This window comes from Electrophorus electricus, chromosome 6, assembly GCF_013358815.1.
Source record: "Electrophorus electricus isolate fEleEle1 chromosome 6, fEleEle1.pri, whole genome shotgun sequence".
Lineage (NCBI taxonomy): Eukaryota > Metazoa > Chordata > Actinopteri > Gymnotiformes > Gymnotidae > Electrophorus > Electrophorus electricus.
In genome coordinates this window covers 680,575-697,018 of record NC_049540.1, presented here as the reverse complement: position 1 = coordinate 697,018, position 16,444 = coordinate 680,575, and the positions used below count along the sequence as shown (strand labels likewise).

General features: G+C 44.2%; 2 protein-coding genes across 4 annotated transcripts; both read right to left on the bottom strand.

The window, feature by feature from the left end:
- Positions 1-834: 834 nt before the first annotated feature.
- Positions 835-6,076, bottom strand: agtr2 (angiotensin II receptor, type 2). 3 transcript variants are annotated; one of them, XM_035526788.1, is made up of 2 exons: positions 5,684-6,076; positions 835-2,533 (listed from the first exon to the last, which is right to left on the bottom strand). In XM_035526788.1, the coding sequence occupies exon 2, from the start codon at positions 2,485-2,487 to the stop codon at positions 1,378-1,380; it is 1,110 nt and encodes a 369-aa protein (XP_035382681.1). In that variant the 5' UTR covers positions 2,488-2,533; positions 5,684-6,076; the 3' UTR covers positions 835-1,377. The 3 variants fall into 3 exon arrangements, with proteins under 3 accessions (XP_035382681.1, XP_035382680.1, XP_035382682.1); XM_035526787.1 differs by having other exon boundaries at positions 5,689-6,076; XM_035526789.1 differs by having other exon boundaries at positions 5,725-6,076.
- Positions 6,077-10,852: 4,776 nt separating this feature from the next.
- On the bottom strand, positions 10,853-15,571 carry LOC113591065 (heavy metal-binding protein HIP-like). Its single transcript, XM_027031418.2, has 6 exons — positions 15,352-15,571; positions 13,004-13,087; positions 12,661-12,744; positions 12,516-12,578; positions 12,268-12,399; positions 10,853-12,137 (listed from the first exon to the last, which is right to left on the bottom strand). Exons 1-6 carry the CDS (start codon positions 15,569-15,571, stop codon positions 11,854-11,856), a joined length of 867 nt encoding a protein of 288 aa, XP_026887219.2. The 3' UTR covers positions 10,853-11,853.
- Between the last annotated feature and the right edge of the window lie 873 nt (positions 15,572-16,444).

The following is a 16,444-nucleotide window of genomic DNA, read 5'->3' as shown; positions in this document are numbered from 1 at the left end:
CCAGATTAATGTGGTCCATTTGGAAATGTTCTGTATATTTTTATATACAGAAATTTTTATATACTGAAATATTATATTTCAGTTTGGCAGCTGTAATAAATGACTGACACAGAGACTGTCCCGTGACTATCACAGAGACAGCCTGGTAGAGACACTCTCCTGTGACCAGCAAAGAGACATTCCTGTGGATACCTGAAGCCTGAAACACTTTGTTTTCTTTACATTTGTTTACTTGTGTACTTTCCAAAGACACAGAACTGCCACTTTATTCTGAAACAGGTGATGGAGCTGTAAAATGAGACCCAAACACAGGACCATGACAACATTACAATAGACGCAAATGTAGGAAGAAAAAAAACGGGAACGTTCGAAATCATCCACAGAACACACATTATGTTCATAAATGATGTGTGTGTGTGTGTGTGTGTGTGTATGTGTGTGTGTGTGTGTGTGTGTGTGTGTGTGTGTGTGTATGTGTGTGTGTGTGTGTGTGTGTGTGTGTGTGAATGTGTGTGTGTGTGTGTGTGTGTGTGTGTGTGTATGTGTGTGTGTGTGTGTGTGTGAATGTGTGTGTGTGTGTGTGTGTATGTGTGTGTGTGTGTGTGTGTGTGTGTGTGTGTGAATGTGTGTGTGTGTGTGTGTGTGTGTGTATGTGTGTATGTGTGTGTGTGTGTGTGTGAATGTGTGTGTGTGTATGTGTGTGTGTGAATGTGTGTGTATGTGTGTGTGTGTGTGTGTGCGTGAATGTGTGTGTGTGTGTGTGTGTGTGTGTGTGTGTGTGTGTGAATGTGTGTGTGTGTGTGTGTGTGTGTGTGTGTGAATGTGTGTGTGTGTGTGTGTGTGTGTGTGTGTGTGTGTGTGTGTGTGTGTATGCTAGTTTTTAACAGTGATGTTATGCATTCTGTACAAATTCTAATGTTACTGCCATTCACTTATGTCCTTGGGCAACAGAATGTGAAATTACTTTGGACTAAAGACCGAAGCTTATGACAAATCAACACTGACCACCATGTGAGAACAACATAACAATAAAGAACCGAAACCAGAAACAGACTGCAAGCATGTGACTGTCACTAGCACGTCTGTACACATCTCTTCTCTTGGCCTGTGTACTGATGTGTAAATATTCACTGTTCTAATGAATTCAAAGAGTGAGGATTTTTCCTCCTTTCTTCCTCCCAACTGGCCTGCGTCTTAAACACATTCCTGCTGGATTTCTAGGGCACTACATAGTGTTTAGTACCTTACGTAGTGCCCATCGCATAATGCCTGGCCCCAGCCAATCAGTCAAACAGAAAACAAGAAAATATCCAATCAGCTGTTTGGATTCTGTAACCAGTGCAAAATGCCAAAGCCTGCAGATTAACCTCCGAGCCCCTAGAGGTCGTTGTTTGGAGGTAGGCTCTCGACAGTGGCTGAGTCTCGGACGTCACTGCTGAGTTTGCGTGAGAAGGACGTGAGGCGTGTGCTGAGGGTCTCTAGGGTCACGTGCGTCACCTTCTGCCTGTAGAGGCCACGCAGCTGCTCCCGGAAACGGTTGCCGACAAAGCAGTAAAGGAAAGGGTTAATGGCAGAGTTGGAGAATCCGAGGCAGAGCGAGGCTGGGAGCAGCATTCCCACGGCACGGCCCACCTCGCAACGCCACTCCACGCCCAGGTCCCTCAGTGCGCCCAGGAACGCCAGCACGTGGAACGGACACCAGCACAGGAAGAAGGCCGTCACCACGGCGACCACCATGCGCAGCACATGGTCCGGCCGGGCGGAGCCCCTGAGTGGGAGGCGGGGTGTGGCCAGCAGGCGCCCGGCAATGCGTCCGTAGCAGGTTGCTATGACGACGAAGGGCACGAGGAAGCCGACGGTGTTCTTGGCGAGTGTGAGGGCCGTGTGCCAGCGCTGGTCTGGGTACGTCATCGCACACGCCGTCACATTCAGGCCCTGCAGGGACACCACGTCGCGGAAGGCCAGCGTGGGCAGCGTGGACACGGCCGCCAGCGCCCACACGCCAGCGCACAGACGGCGGGCGTGTCCCACACGCCGGGCGCGGTACGGCGAGCGCAGCGGGTGCACCACGGCCTGGTAGCGGTCTGCGCTCATGCAGGTGATGAAGAAGATGCTTGCATAGACATTGAAGGACAGCAGCGCCCCACACAGCTTACACATCGCGCGGCCAAACACCCACTCGTACTCCATGGAGTAGTAGGACGCCCAGAAGGGCAGGCTGCCCAGGAACAGCAGGTCCGACGCGGCCAGGTTCACCAGGTATGTCCCCGAGGCCGTGCGGTGGGACGGGCTACAGCACAACACGCCCACCACCAGGGCGTTGCCTAGGAAACCCAACAGGAAAATGGCTGCGTAGAGGACCGGGACGAATCTCCGCTGGTACTGAGACACGGAAGGAGAGAGGTAGTCACATGACTCCTTGGAGGCGGGACTGTGTAGAGACGATTCGTTGAGCATGGTGAAGTTGAGGGAGGGGTCTGTTTCCATGGTGATGTTTACAACTGTGCGGAAATTCGATAGGACTGTTTGGGTTCTGAAACAAAAACAACAAAAAAACTTTTTGAAATGAATTTTTTTATGGAAGTGTAACACACGTGAGGGTTGTTCCATTACAATAATGTGTGTGTGTGTTTGTAACACACGTGAGGGTTGTTCCATTACAATAATGGGTGTGTGTGTTTGTAACATATGTGAGGGTTGTTCCATTACAATAATGGGTGTGTGTGTTTGTAACACATGTGAGGGTTGTTCCATTACAATAATGTAATGGAACAACCACACGTGTCTTGGTCCTTATAAGAGTATTGGGGTTTGGGGAGACTGTTGGCTTGTTTATTTATTAATTTATAATTAAATGGTACATTTATTTTACTGAGGTGGACCTTAGAATTAGGATTATGGTTAGAAAATGATTTGACATATAGATTCATACATAAAAATACATACACATAAAACAAATATATGTGTGGATGTGATCGTATGTGTTTGTGTGTGTGTATGTGTGTGTGTGTGTGTGTGAGTGTGTGTGTATGTGTGTATGTGTTTGTGTGTGTCTGTGTGCATGTGCGTGTATGTGTTTGTGTGTGCGTGCGTGTGTGTGTGTGTGTGTCTGTGTGTGTGCGTATGTGTGTCTGTGTTTGTGTGTGTGTGTAAGCAGATGTGTTTAATGGCCCTCAATAGACTCTGTGCCACAGATGGATTCTGTTAGTTAGGTTGGGGGCGCTCCGAGGAATCCGATTGGCTGTTAAAAAGACTTCTGGGACTTTTTTTTTTTTTTACACATAATCCTTTCCTCCAAATAGTACACGAGAATTCGCCCCCTACAATCCCGGGCCAAACCACCCCCACCTCTTGTGATTATGCCCTGGGGGCAGTAGAAGCCACAGCTAAAATGGGAGGTTTCCACAGAACAATTGTCCAGCGACATTGGGAGCCGCACAGGAAGTGCCCTGGGAAAGCGGGTGAAGATGCATGCTTCAGGAAGGACATGCTTCACAAGACACATGTCCACATGTCCTAACCAAACAGGGACAGCAGTACAGCTCCCTTCTTACTGATTCAGAATCCTGATGTAGTCTAGAGCCCAGAGATCTCCTGGTGTTCTCCTGGTCACGGGAGACCAGCCGCTTGCCAGATCTTCACCACAGTGCACCATGGGAGTTTTGTTTTCAAACTCAGTGTTCCCCACATACTTTATTTGTTACAACATCAGTTAGGACTTGTGTCATGAATCCCATCTCTTTGTTCCTGAAGTTCAGATGAACTGCTGGGGTTAGAGATCTGGAGAAACACACACACCCCCCACCCCCCGTACTGATCCGGCGTGTTCCAGAACATGGAGGCCAGAGAAGAAGGAATTCAAAATGAAAACTGGAATGGTGGTGGAATGGTGGTGAAATGGCCAAAACAATCAGGATCTGTTTAAGGGCCTGGAACTAAATCCGTAATGCTCTGGATTAAACACGATGTGAAATAGAGACGATCTGAAATAGAGACAATCTGGAATAGAGACGCTGTGGGATAGAGATGCTCTGGAATAGAGATGCTCTGGAATAGAGATGTTCTGGGATAGAGAGATTTGGAATAGAGACGCTCTGAAGTAAAGACGCACTGGAATAGAGATGTTTTGGCATAGAGACACTCTGGAGTAGAGACACTCTGGGACAGAGACGCTCTGGAATAGAGACGATCTGGAATAGAGACGCTTTGTAATAGAGATGTGCTAGAGTAGAGATGCTCTGAAATAGAGATGCGCTAGAGTAGAGACGCTCTAGTATAGAGACGCTCTAAGATAGAGACACTGGGATATAGACGCTCTGGGATAGAGACGCTCTAGGATAGAGACGCTCTAGGATAGAGACGCTCTGGAATAGAGACGATCTGGGACAGAGATGCTCTGGAATAGAGACAATCTGAAATAGAGATGCTCTGTAATAGAGATGCTCTAGGATAGAGACGCTCTGGGATAGAGACACTCTGGGATAGAGACATTCTGAAGTAGAGATACTCTGGGACAGAGACACTCTGGAATAGAGACGATCTGGAGAGGCAAAACTACAGGAACTTACTACACCTAGCCAGCTTCGGACCAGAAGGGTCAGACGTCAATGACCAAAACTATACCTAACCTATACCCAAACTATACCCAACCTATACCCAACCTATACCCAAACTTTACCCAACCTATACCCAACCTATACCCAACTTATACCCAAACTATACCCAAACTATACCCAACCTATACCCAAACCAAACCAAACTATACTCAAATCAAACCAAACCAAACTATACTCAAACCAAACCAAACCAAACTATATCCAAACCAAACCTTACCCAAACCAAATCAAACCAAACTATACCCAAACCAAACCAAACTATACCCAAACCAAGCTATACTCAAACCAAACCAAACCAAACTATACCCAAACCAAACTATACTCAAACCAAACCAAACTATACCCAATCCAAACCAAACAATACTCAAACCAAACTATACCCAAACCAAACCAAACCAAACTATACCCAAACCAAACCAAACCAAACTTTACCCAAACCAAACCAAACCAAACCAAACTATACTCAAACCAAACCAAACCAAACTATACCCAAACCAAACCAAACTATATCCAAACCAAACCAAACAATACTCAAACCAAACTATACCCAAACCAAACCAAACCAAACTATACCCAAACCAAACCAAACTATACCCAAACCAAACCAAACCAAACTATACCCAAACCAAACCAAACCAAACTATACCCAAACCAAACAATACCCAAACCAAACCAAACCAAACTTTACCCAAACCAAACCAAACTATACCCAAACCAAACTATACCCAAACCAAACTATACTCAAACCAAACCAAACCAAACTATACCCAAACCAAACCAAACCAAACTATACCCAAACCAAACAATACCCAAACCAAACTATACCCAAACCAAACCAAATTAAACCAAACAATACCAAACCAAACTATACCCAAACCAAACCAAACCAAACAATACCCAAACCAAATTATTTATTAATAATGAAAGAATTGAAGTAATTAATAAATAATCTGTTACATTTCAAACACATACAAATCCACCAGCTCCTTATATTGTGCACACTATAATCTCAGGATCTGACATTAGTGCAAATGACATTAGTGTGCCTGTTAATCTCCCCAAAAAACCTGACTTCAGGCTGTCGTCGTCTGTGTGTCCGGATGGTCACCGTGCAGAAATGTGGCTCTTATCTTCTCTGTGTGGCTCTCAGAAGAATCGGGAGACTCCGGGAGACAGAGGTTCAGTCCTTTCAGATCCTGTCCAGTCCATAGGCATTTCCAAAGAAAATCCAGACAGTCTTTTCCCAAAGCCAGCCTTTCAAACAAACGTCCATCATCTTTGGAAGAGAAAATTCCTCTCCTTTGCTGTGTACCGGTGGAACAAGGGCCGTCTCACAAACTGCTGTGTGTTTGTGTGAGAAAGAGAGCAGGGGAGAGAATTTTCTGTCCTTTTAATGTGCATTCATATTCTCCACAGAGAGAGTGAAAGAGAGGAGATATCAGCATGTGAGAAAGAGAGAAGAAGAGAAAGAGGGAGGGTCAGAGAGGCAGAAGGCAGGAGAGAGAGAGAGAGAGGGAGAGAGAGAGAGATCTTTACTGTCCATTATCATCCCCAACTCTCCAAACTCCCCCAGACTCTAAGTATACTCTCTCTCTCACCCCACCCCACACACACACAAACACATACGCACATGCACACACACAAACACACAAACACATATGCAGATGCACACGCACACATACACACACAAACACACACATACGCATATGCAGATGCACACACACACATACGCACATGCAGACACACACACACGCACGCACAGAGAGCTTCACTCACAAAAACAGTCCTACTCTAACTCTAACTCTCTTTAAGGTTTTGGGAACATTACCACTCACGATGTATTCAGACATCGGCATTGTTTTATTGTGTATCTGTATATGTGTTTATGTCTGTGTACATGTGTGTCTCTGTGTGTGTGTGCATGTGTGTGTATATCTGTATGTGTGTATATGTGTGTGTGTGTGTGTGTGTGTGTGCATGTGTGTGTGTGCGTGCGTGTATGTAAGTGTGTGTGTGTGTGTCTGTATATGTGTGTCTGTATATGTGTGTGTGTGCGTGTGTATGTGTGTGTATGTGAGTGTGTGTGCGTGTATGTGAGTTTGAGTACGTGTATGTGAGTGTGTGTGCGTGTATGTGTGTGTGTGTGTGTGTATATCTGTATGTGTGTATATGTGTGTGTGTGTGTGTGTGCATGTGTGTGTGTGCGTGCGTGTATGTAAGTGTGTGCGTGTGTGTGTTTGTGTGTGTGTCTGTATATGTGTGTGCGTGTGTGTGCGTGTATGTGTGTGCGTGTATGTGAGTGTGCGTTCGTGTGCGTGTGTGTGTGTGTACTCATATGCCTTCTATATGAAACACTGTGTCCTTCCATGATTAATAATGAGGACAATTTTGAAAGCCTGTTCAGATAAAGCAGTTTAAATGTTGGGATTGAAACTTTGTATTACACACTCTGCCAAAAAGGGAATTTTATTTGTGTGACTGCCACACTGAAGAGGTTTGGGGTTCTACCGTGAACAGATTCAGGTTGTCTGAGGTCTAGAACTGTTTACCAAACCTCAGCTCCCTCCAGAAGACTTTGTGTTTTCCATCAAAAACAAAGTCCAGTGTTGGCGTTTGTCTTTAAAACGGTTTGGATCAGTCAGGGTGAGACATAGACACACATACAGATACACACACACACACACACACACACACACACACACACACACACAGGCATAACACGCCATCATGACATGTCTGTGGGCGAGTGAACATTTGGCTGGCACAGGGAAAACTACTTACTAAAATGTTTATTGTTTATTGAAAACTGGTTTCTAAAATGTTTATTGTTTATTGAAAACTGCTTACTAAAATGTTTATTGTTTATTGAAAACTGGATACTAAAATGTTTATTATTTATTGAAAACTAGTTACTAAAATGTTTATTTAAGAGGCATGATGAAATCCTACATAACATAAACAAGTCCTAATACTGTGTTCTGATCTCTGTTTCCAGTGAGAGAACACTGTGTCTGTGTGTGTGTGTATGTGTGTGTATGTGTGTATGCTATCCCCATGTCTGTTGAGTTGATGTCGCTGCGTAGCTGCGTCGTCGGTTGAATGTTTTTCCAAGCACGTCCACGTTCTAGAGTTACTCTGTTTCTGTGTGTGTGTGTGTGTGTGTGTGTATGTGTGTCCATGTTCTAGGGTTCCTCTGTGTGCATGCGTGTGTGTGTGTGTGTGTGTGTGTGTATCCATGTTCTAGGGTTCCTCTGTTCCTCTGTGTGTGTGTGTGTGTGTGTGTGTCCATGTTCTAGGGTTCCTCTGTGTGTGTGTGTGTGTGTGTGTGTGTCCATGTTCTAGGGTTCCTCTGTTTGTGTGTGTGTGTGTGTGTGTGTGTCCATGGTCTAGGGTTCCTCTGTGTGTGTGTGTGTCCATGTTCTAGGGTTCGTGTGTGTGTGTGTCCATGTTCTAGGGTTCCTCTGTTCCTCTGTGTGTGTGTGTGTCCATTTTCTAGGGTTCCTCTGTGTGTGTGTGTGTGTGTGTGTGTGTGTCCATGTTCTAGGGTTCCTCTGTGTGCATGCGTGTGTGTGTGTGTGTGTGTGTATCCATGTTCTAGGGTTCCTCTGTTCCTCTGTGTGTGTGTGTGTGTGTGTGTCCATGTTCTAGGGTTCCTCTGTGTGTGTGTGTGTGTGTGTGTCCATGTTCTAGGGTTCCTCTGTTTGTGTGTGTGTGTGTGTGTGTGTCCATGGTCTAGGGTTCCTCTGTGTGTGTGTGTGTCCATGTTCTAGGGTTCGTGTGTGTGTGTGTCCATGTTCTAGGGTTCCTCTGTTCCTCTGTGTGTGTGTGTCCATTTTCTAGGGTTCCTCTGTGTGTGTGTGTGTGTGTGTGTGTGTGTGTGTCCATGTTCTAGGGTTCCTCTGTTCCTCTGTGTGTGTGTGTCCATGTTCTAGGGTTCCTCTGTGTGTTTGTGTGTGTCCATGTTCTAGGATTTCTCTGTGTGTGTGTGTGTGTGTGTGTGTGTGTGTCCATGTTCTAGGGTTCCTCTGTGTGTGTGTGTGTGTGTGTGTGTGTGTGTGTGTGTGTGTGTGTGTGTGTGTGTGTGTGTGTGTGTGTGTCCATGTTCTAGGGTTCCTCTGTGTGTGTGTGTGTGTGTGTGTGTGTCCATGTTCTAGGGTTCCTCTGTGTGTGTGTGTGTCCATGTTCTAGGGTTCCTCTGTTCCTCTGTGTGTGTGTGTCTACAATAAGTCTGTCTGCTGTCTCCCTCTACAATGAGTCTAAATGAGTCTGTCTCTGCTGAGATACTGTTACACCTGGAGTTAATAATCATACATAGCTAATAATCATACCCTTCAACACACACATGCTATCATACAAACACACATAGTGTTGCAGCTGGAAGTGTTCTTGTGTTATTGGTTTGTGGAACTGCAGAAGGTCTCACTACAGAACCCTGATTCATGTCCCAGATCAGCTGTGTTTCTCTGTGTCATAGACTAGCCTGTCCTTGTTGTGTTTAACCGTGTCTCGGGCCGGCCAGCGTGTCGTTAGTGTGTTTCTGTGTCCGCTAGCATGCACATCTCTGGTACAAACCGTTTGTCCAACCTCGGTCTGCTGTCCACTATGCCCACTCTGCTGCACAGATCTAGACGTCACTCTGGTTCCCACAGCAACCATATCTCACATTTTGTGCTAAAACAACAACAAAAAAATCCACAGCAATCCTAAAATACCTCCACTATAAATAAATTGTGAATAAACTATGAAATGGCATTTTAAACAACTGAATTACTAGACAAGCGGAAATGACTTGAAGTGTTAGCATTTGGTTCCGAGCAGTTGCGGGAGGTATAACTGGGAGCTGTGGTCCTGAGAATTACTGGGGCGCTGGGAGATACTGGGGCAAGGGCCTGCAGAACTGGCTGAGATTTATAGATGGAAAATGGACCCTGAGAACTTAATGCGGTGATCATGAGAATGTTTGCTAGTGTCCACACACACACACACGTACGCACGCAAACACAGAGCGCAGAATGTACAGGAAATTTATGAGGTCAGGGAAAGACATTTTTCTTATACACATGCACATACACACACACAGATTATTACTCTAAAGAGTTTGGAGTGGTGAGGAAGACACAGGATGTTAGCACGGGGGAGTGTGTGTGCGTTTGTGTGTGTGTGTATGCGTGTGTGTGTATGCGTGTCTGAGTGTGTGTGTGTTTGTGCGTGGGTGTGTGTGTGGCAGGGGTCATAGATGGCTGGGAACATACAACGTAACAGCCGATGTGGGTAAAACCCTCTCAGTGAAACAATAAGGATGTACTATTGTGGAAGAGAAAGAGAGAGAGAGAGAGAGAGAGAGGACATTTACTGAGCACAACATGAGTAACTGAGAGTTCAGGGGCCAACAGTGGTGGGACTTGAACTGGCAACCTTCTGATTACTAGTCCAGTACCTTCACCACTGAGACTCCACCAGCCATGCATAGTACACATAGTAACCAGCTTAGTTCACCTAAAGAAAAACGCAAGTTTTAAGTGAAGAATCAATGATAATATGACACATATTCAGGACCTACTAACGTACTGAATCATCTACTCCTGAACACATATTCAGGACTTATTAACCTCCTGGACAGTGCGAGGTTTGTTATTTAGGCTTCTGAGTCGTGAGACCCAGTCTAGTGTGATAGCGCACGCTGAACATCACAGAGCAAAAGTCCAAAACAGGAAATGGACTCATTCTGTGCACCAAGTTTCACATTACTAGCATGAACTAAGACATAGAGGGGTGTGAATGAGAGAGGAGAGAGAGGTTAGCACTCACTCACACACTCACTCTACACCCCACACTCACTCACTCACACTCTACACCCCACACTCACACACACACACTCTACACCTCACTCACACTCACTCTACACCCCCCCACACACACACACTCACACGACACCCCACAAGCACACATATTAACACACATATATGTGTATTCACACCCCCCCCCACACACACACACACACTCACAGTCAATCGCATAAACACTGATATGTACATACACACATATGTACCCCCCCCCCCACATACACAGACACACACATATCCACAAACACGTCATACATGTGTACAAGAAAAAAAAAAGTATTTTTAATGAGGCACACACTGATTTTATTGGGCAAACAGGGATTGCAAATGGAGCCCATTATAATACTGCCCTCTGGTGGACCATACTGGTTTATACACCCCAGGTGCCTTGCCCTGGTCTTGTAGAGCCCTCATCACAGATTAACACTTTACATCAATGAATGTTTATACCACAGATTAATACTTTACACCGATGAATGATTATACCACAGATTAACACTTTACACCAATGAATGTTTATACCACAGATTAACACTTTACACCGATGAATATTATACCACAGATTAACACTTTACACCAATTAATGTTTATACCACAGATTAACACTTTACACCGATGAATGATTATACCACATATTAACACTTTACACCAATGAATGTTTATACCACATATTAACACTTTACACCACTGAATGTTTATACCACAGATTAACACTTTACACCGATGAATGATTATACCACATATTAACACTTTACACCACTGAATGTTTATACCACAGATTAACACTTTACACCACTGAGATGTACATGTGTATACTGAGATGTATATTTACAGATTTAAAGTGACTTACAATTATCATTGAGTACAACTTGAGTAATTGAGGGTTAAGGGTCTTGCTCAGGGGCCCAACAGCGACAACTTGGCAGTGGTGGGGCTTGAACTGGCAACCTACTAGTCCAGTAACTTCACCACTGTCCGTCAGTGTGTGTGCGTGCGTGCGCACACTGTCCTTGGTCAAGTCTTAAATTTCAAGTGCTTGGCAAGTCACCCAAATTTAATTCCATTTCATTATTTGAAATAGCTGATGTAGTGAACTAAACAGACATAAATCATGACATCATAAATCATCTTTTTTATTACAATAAAAAAATGACACTACATATTAAATGAAATCATCTCAAGGGTTTTAAACAATGAAATGGAATTATAAAATTATAAGCTAAAATAAATTTATACCATATATCTGATATCCACACCATATATCTGATATCCACACCACATATCTGATATTCTGATATCTATTTAGCTTCATGTCCAAGTAGCACTATTTCCCACTGCCAGTAGGCTGGAAGGCACTGCCCAGCTAGCCAAGGCGGAGAATCCCAGCTGGCATCTCACATGGGGTAGAGGAGGAAGCCACTGAACGTGGTGGATTTGTTGGCATCGTCCATCAGTTTGTAGTTCTTTGGGAGACTTGTGAAAACTACATCTCCCACCTCCAGCAGCAGTGTGATGCCATTACATACATACTCATGGTGGCCATCGGTGTTGAAAGCACCAACATGCATGAGTATTTCATGATTCTTGTGAAAATTAATTGCCATAGCAATGGAGTTCAGGTAGCTGAGAGCTGTAAAGCGGAAATAGTAGACTCCCTTCACCGGCGCTGTGAACACTCCTACAGTAAGACAATCCATGACCAGCTCATTGATAAAGGAGGTCAAACACACACATATTACACGTCTGAAACATTTCTCATGGCTGAAATGGACCCGGCAGGTTATGAACTCTCGGCGGTATGAAAGTACCTGTGGCTGAGTTGTAAGCATTGCCAACATTAGTGAAGACCTTAGTGTAGACCAGGTTAGTCTGAACATTAAAGGGGCCGACCGCACCTACTGGTCCAGGCAGAGTAGTGGAGAAAGCAACCTTTGGTCTCTCTAGATGCACAGTCATAACAGAAGGAACGATTCAGAAACAACGACATCAGGTCAAGAAAAAGAAGACAGACAGACAGATAGAGAGTTTTGCTGCTATTCTGTATGATTTAGTCTACCTGCATTCTCCCTCTTCAGATGCTCCAGGCTGGTCTCACTGGTGGTTAGTCTCGTATCCAGGGCTGTCAGGGGTTGACAGGGTGGATCGGTGAACATGCATTCATTCTGTTCTGGTGCTGGAGACTGAAATGTGTGGTGTTGTACCTGCATCTGTCTTCTTCAGGTTCTCTGTCATGCTCTCAGCAGCGTTTATTCTGGCCTGGAGGCTGAACAGATCAGCTATGTGAGCTGTGCGGGACATAGCAGAGAGACACCAGTCACCAACAAGTGAGATGTGTTCAAACAGAAAACAGTATTGTTGTCAGTTTGAAAAAAGTGATATGGAAAATATTTATCTTTAACATTTATTTATTTATCCTTAACATTCATTCTTAATGTTCTAATTGATTATTGTTTGAATAATTTAGCAGAATCCATTAGTCTTTCCACTGGGCACCACATTGGTGTTGATGTGGTTGATGTGTGTTGTCATGGTTACCATAGTTACCTGTGTTCTCCTTCTTCAGGTTCTCCACCTCTCGCTCACTGACTGCCAGTTTAATCTTCAAAGCAGAAAGATTTGCTGCTTGGGCTAAGAGAGGAGCATTACTGCATTACTGTATTACAGCATTACTGTATTACAGCATTACTGTATTACAGCATTACTGCATTACTGTATTACAGCATTACTGCATTACTGTATTGCTGCATTACAGCATTACTGCATTACTGTATTACAGCATTACTGTATTACAGCATTACTGCATTACTGTATTACAGCATTACTGTATTACTGTATTACTGCATTACTGTATTACAGCATTACTGCATTACTGTATTGCTGCATTACAGCATTACTGCATTACTGTATTACAGCATTACAGCATTACTGCATTACTGTATTACTGCATTACTGTATTACAGCATTACTGTATTAGTGTATTACTGCATTAGTGTATTACAGCATTACTGCATTACTGTATTACAGCATTACTGTATTACTGTATTACAGCATTACTGTATTACTGCATTACTGCATTACCGTATTACTGCATTACTGTATTTCAGCATTACTGTATTACAGCATTACTGTATTACTGCATTACTGTATTACAGCATTACTGTATTTCTGTATTACTGTATTTCTGTATTACAGCATTACTGCATTACTGCATTAGTGTATTACTGCATTAGTGTATTACTGCATTACTGCATTACAGCATTACTGTATTACAGCATTACTGCATTACTGTATTACTGCATTACTGCATTTCAGCATTACTGCATTACTGTATTACAGCATTACTGCAACGTCCCGTCCAGCTTCAAGCGATCCACCATCGTCCACGTCCCGAAGAAAGCTCGACCCTCCGACCTCAATGACTACCGCCCTGTTGCCCTCACATCAGTCGTGATGAAGTGCTTTGAAAAGCTAGTCAGAGACTTCATCACATCTTCACTGCCAGCCTCCATGGACCCACTGCAGTTTGCATACCGCCACAACCGCTCCACTGACGATGCAATTGCACATCTGCTCCACACCACACTGACCCACCTGGACAAAGGGAGGGGAAATTATGTTAAAATGCTGTTTGTTGACTACAGTTCAGCATTTAACACCATCATCCCCTCCCTACTCACTACTAAGTTGGGGGATCTAGGACTGCATACATCCCTGTGCGACTGGATCTCCAACTTCCTAACAGACAGACCACAATCAGTACGGGTGGGCAACTGCGCCTCATCCACCCTCACCCTCAGCACTGGAGCTCCTCAGGGTTGTGTCCTAAGCCCCCTGCTCTACTCACTGTACACCTACGACTGCACAGCCACTTCCAGCTCCAGCGTCATTGTCAAGTTTGCTGATGACACCGTTGTCATGGGTCTGATCTCGGACAACGACGAGAGGGCCTACCTGGAGGAGATTAAACACCTGGAAAACTGGTGCCAGGAAAATAATCTCCTCCTAAACGTCAGTAAGACAGGAGCAGCACTACCAACCTGTGAGGATCAGTGGAACCACGGTGGAGAGAGTAGATAGTTTCAGGTACCTTGGTGTTCACATCTCGCAGGACCTGTCCTGGTCCCGCAATACCAACTCCCTGGCAAAGAAGGCTCGTCAGCGTCTTTACCACCTCAGATGCCTAAGAGACTTCAGACTGCCCTCCAAGGTACTGCGGAACTTCTAAACCTGCACTATTGAGAGCATCCTCACGGGGAACATCACAGTCTGGTTTGGGAACAGCACCAAGCAGGACAGACAAGCACTCCAAAGGGTAGTGCGTTCAGCAGAGCGCATCACTCATACGGAACTTCCTGACCTGCAGACCATCTACTACAAGCGGTGCCAGACCAAGGCCAGGAGGATTGTGAAGGACCCCACCCATCCCAACAATAGGTTCTTCGCTCTGTTGAGGTCAGGGAAGCGCTTTCGCTCCCTGAAGACCAAGACAGAGAGACTGAAGAGGAGCTTCTTCCCACAGGCCATTCAGGCCCTGAATCAGGGAAACTGATAAACTGTGGGGACCACCACCACCATGTAACATGTAACTGTAAATATGTTCAATTACAAGATGGGATTGTACATCGTGTACATACATATATACATATCCATATACACATTGTACATTGTGTATATAAACATAATATACATATATTGTACATACATTGTTAATATATTTTTGTATATATATATAGAATATATATTTCTCTAATTTAGTGAAAGATAAATACTGTAGTTTGTTGAACAAATCACCTCAAACAAAACAAAACACCGGCAGCCCCCGTGTAAAGAATACACTTGCGCTATCACACCTGAGTACACACACCTACGCTCACACACCTGCGCTCACACACCTGTATTCTCTTCCTGCATCTTCATCAGCAAGGTCTTCAGCTCCACTAATGTGTTTCCTTGGTGATGGACCAATGTTCTCAGACTCTTCAGTTCAGCAGAGATGTCCAGGTGGATGAACGGGTTGGATGAACCTTGGTTCTCCAGTGTTTCTATGTCCCCTGCACAGCCCTGCAGGAGACAGACGAGCAGCAGGAACCGAACCACACCAGCACTGGCCATTTCCACACAGTGATCCCTCTGGCAGACGAACTCATCATTTATAACACAGCCTCTACAGCCCTCATGTCAAAGGTCAGCCAGTGTTGGATTACATGTTTGTTTTCTACATGTTTGTTTTGTAAGTGAAGGTTGTGAAATCGTACGTTTCTCTGGAGTAAGTCAATAATCACACCATTCAGCCAAACATGGGTATGTTTACAGTACAGAGCTCATGTTAACATGGGTATAAAATAACATATTGGCTAATTGTTTTTCTAAGGAATTACTTTTTTAATCTGACCAACAAACTAATCAGGCTGAAAGAACTGTGTGTTTTGGCATTAAACCTCATTTGGTGTGTTTGCGATTCTTCACCAGGAAATGACTTGCTGGTATTTCACATGCTGTCATTTTTCCCAGAATTAATCCATGGACTGTTTGTCTAGGAGATAATGAGCTTTGAAGTGAAGTTGACTCCAATTTCTGGTCATGTGACCCTGGACTGACCCAACCTGTAGGATCATGAGATCATTTATGTTGTTATTCATATACATCATCATTCTTTTAAACTTTGTTATGGGCCTGTGTCCTATTCCAGTGTACTTTACATGTACCCATAACACTTCTGCGATGAGAATTCTGACACACATCATCTTCACGTTGTCAGTATATGCACTGATAACCGTTCAAAGAGCTCTCGCACATGTGAATATGTTAAAAAAAAATGTTTTTTTTAAAAAATCACAGCACTTTTGCAATGAATCCAACATATTCAATAATAACAGAAAGCAACCTGTTCATTTCTACATTCTGTCACTGGACAATGTTTGTATGTTCCCGAATAAATCAAAAACATTCTAATTTTACATTAAATATCACTTTGGATTATTGCAC

Coding starts and splice junctions, on each gene's coding strand:
- agtr2 (XM_035526788.1), bottom strand. CDS start 2,487: ATGGAAACAGACCCCTCCCTCAACTTCACCATGCTCAACGAATCGTCT.
- LOC113591065 (XM_027031418.2), bottom strand. CDS start 15,571: ATGGCCAGTGCTGGTGTGGTTCGGTTCCTGCTGCTCGTCTGTCTCCTG. Junction 12,745..13,003: donor CCTGAAGAAGGAGAACACAG/GTAACTATGGTA, acceptor TGTCCCGCACAG/CTCACATAGCTGATCTGTTC. Junction 12,579..12,660: donor CCTGAAGAAGACAGATGCAG/GTACAACACCAC, acceptor AACCCCTGACAG/CCCTGGATACGAGACTAACC.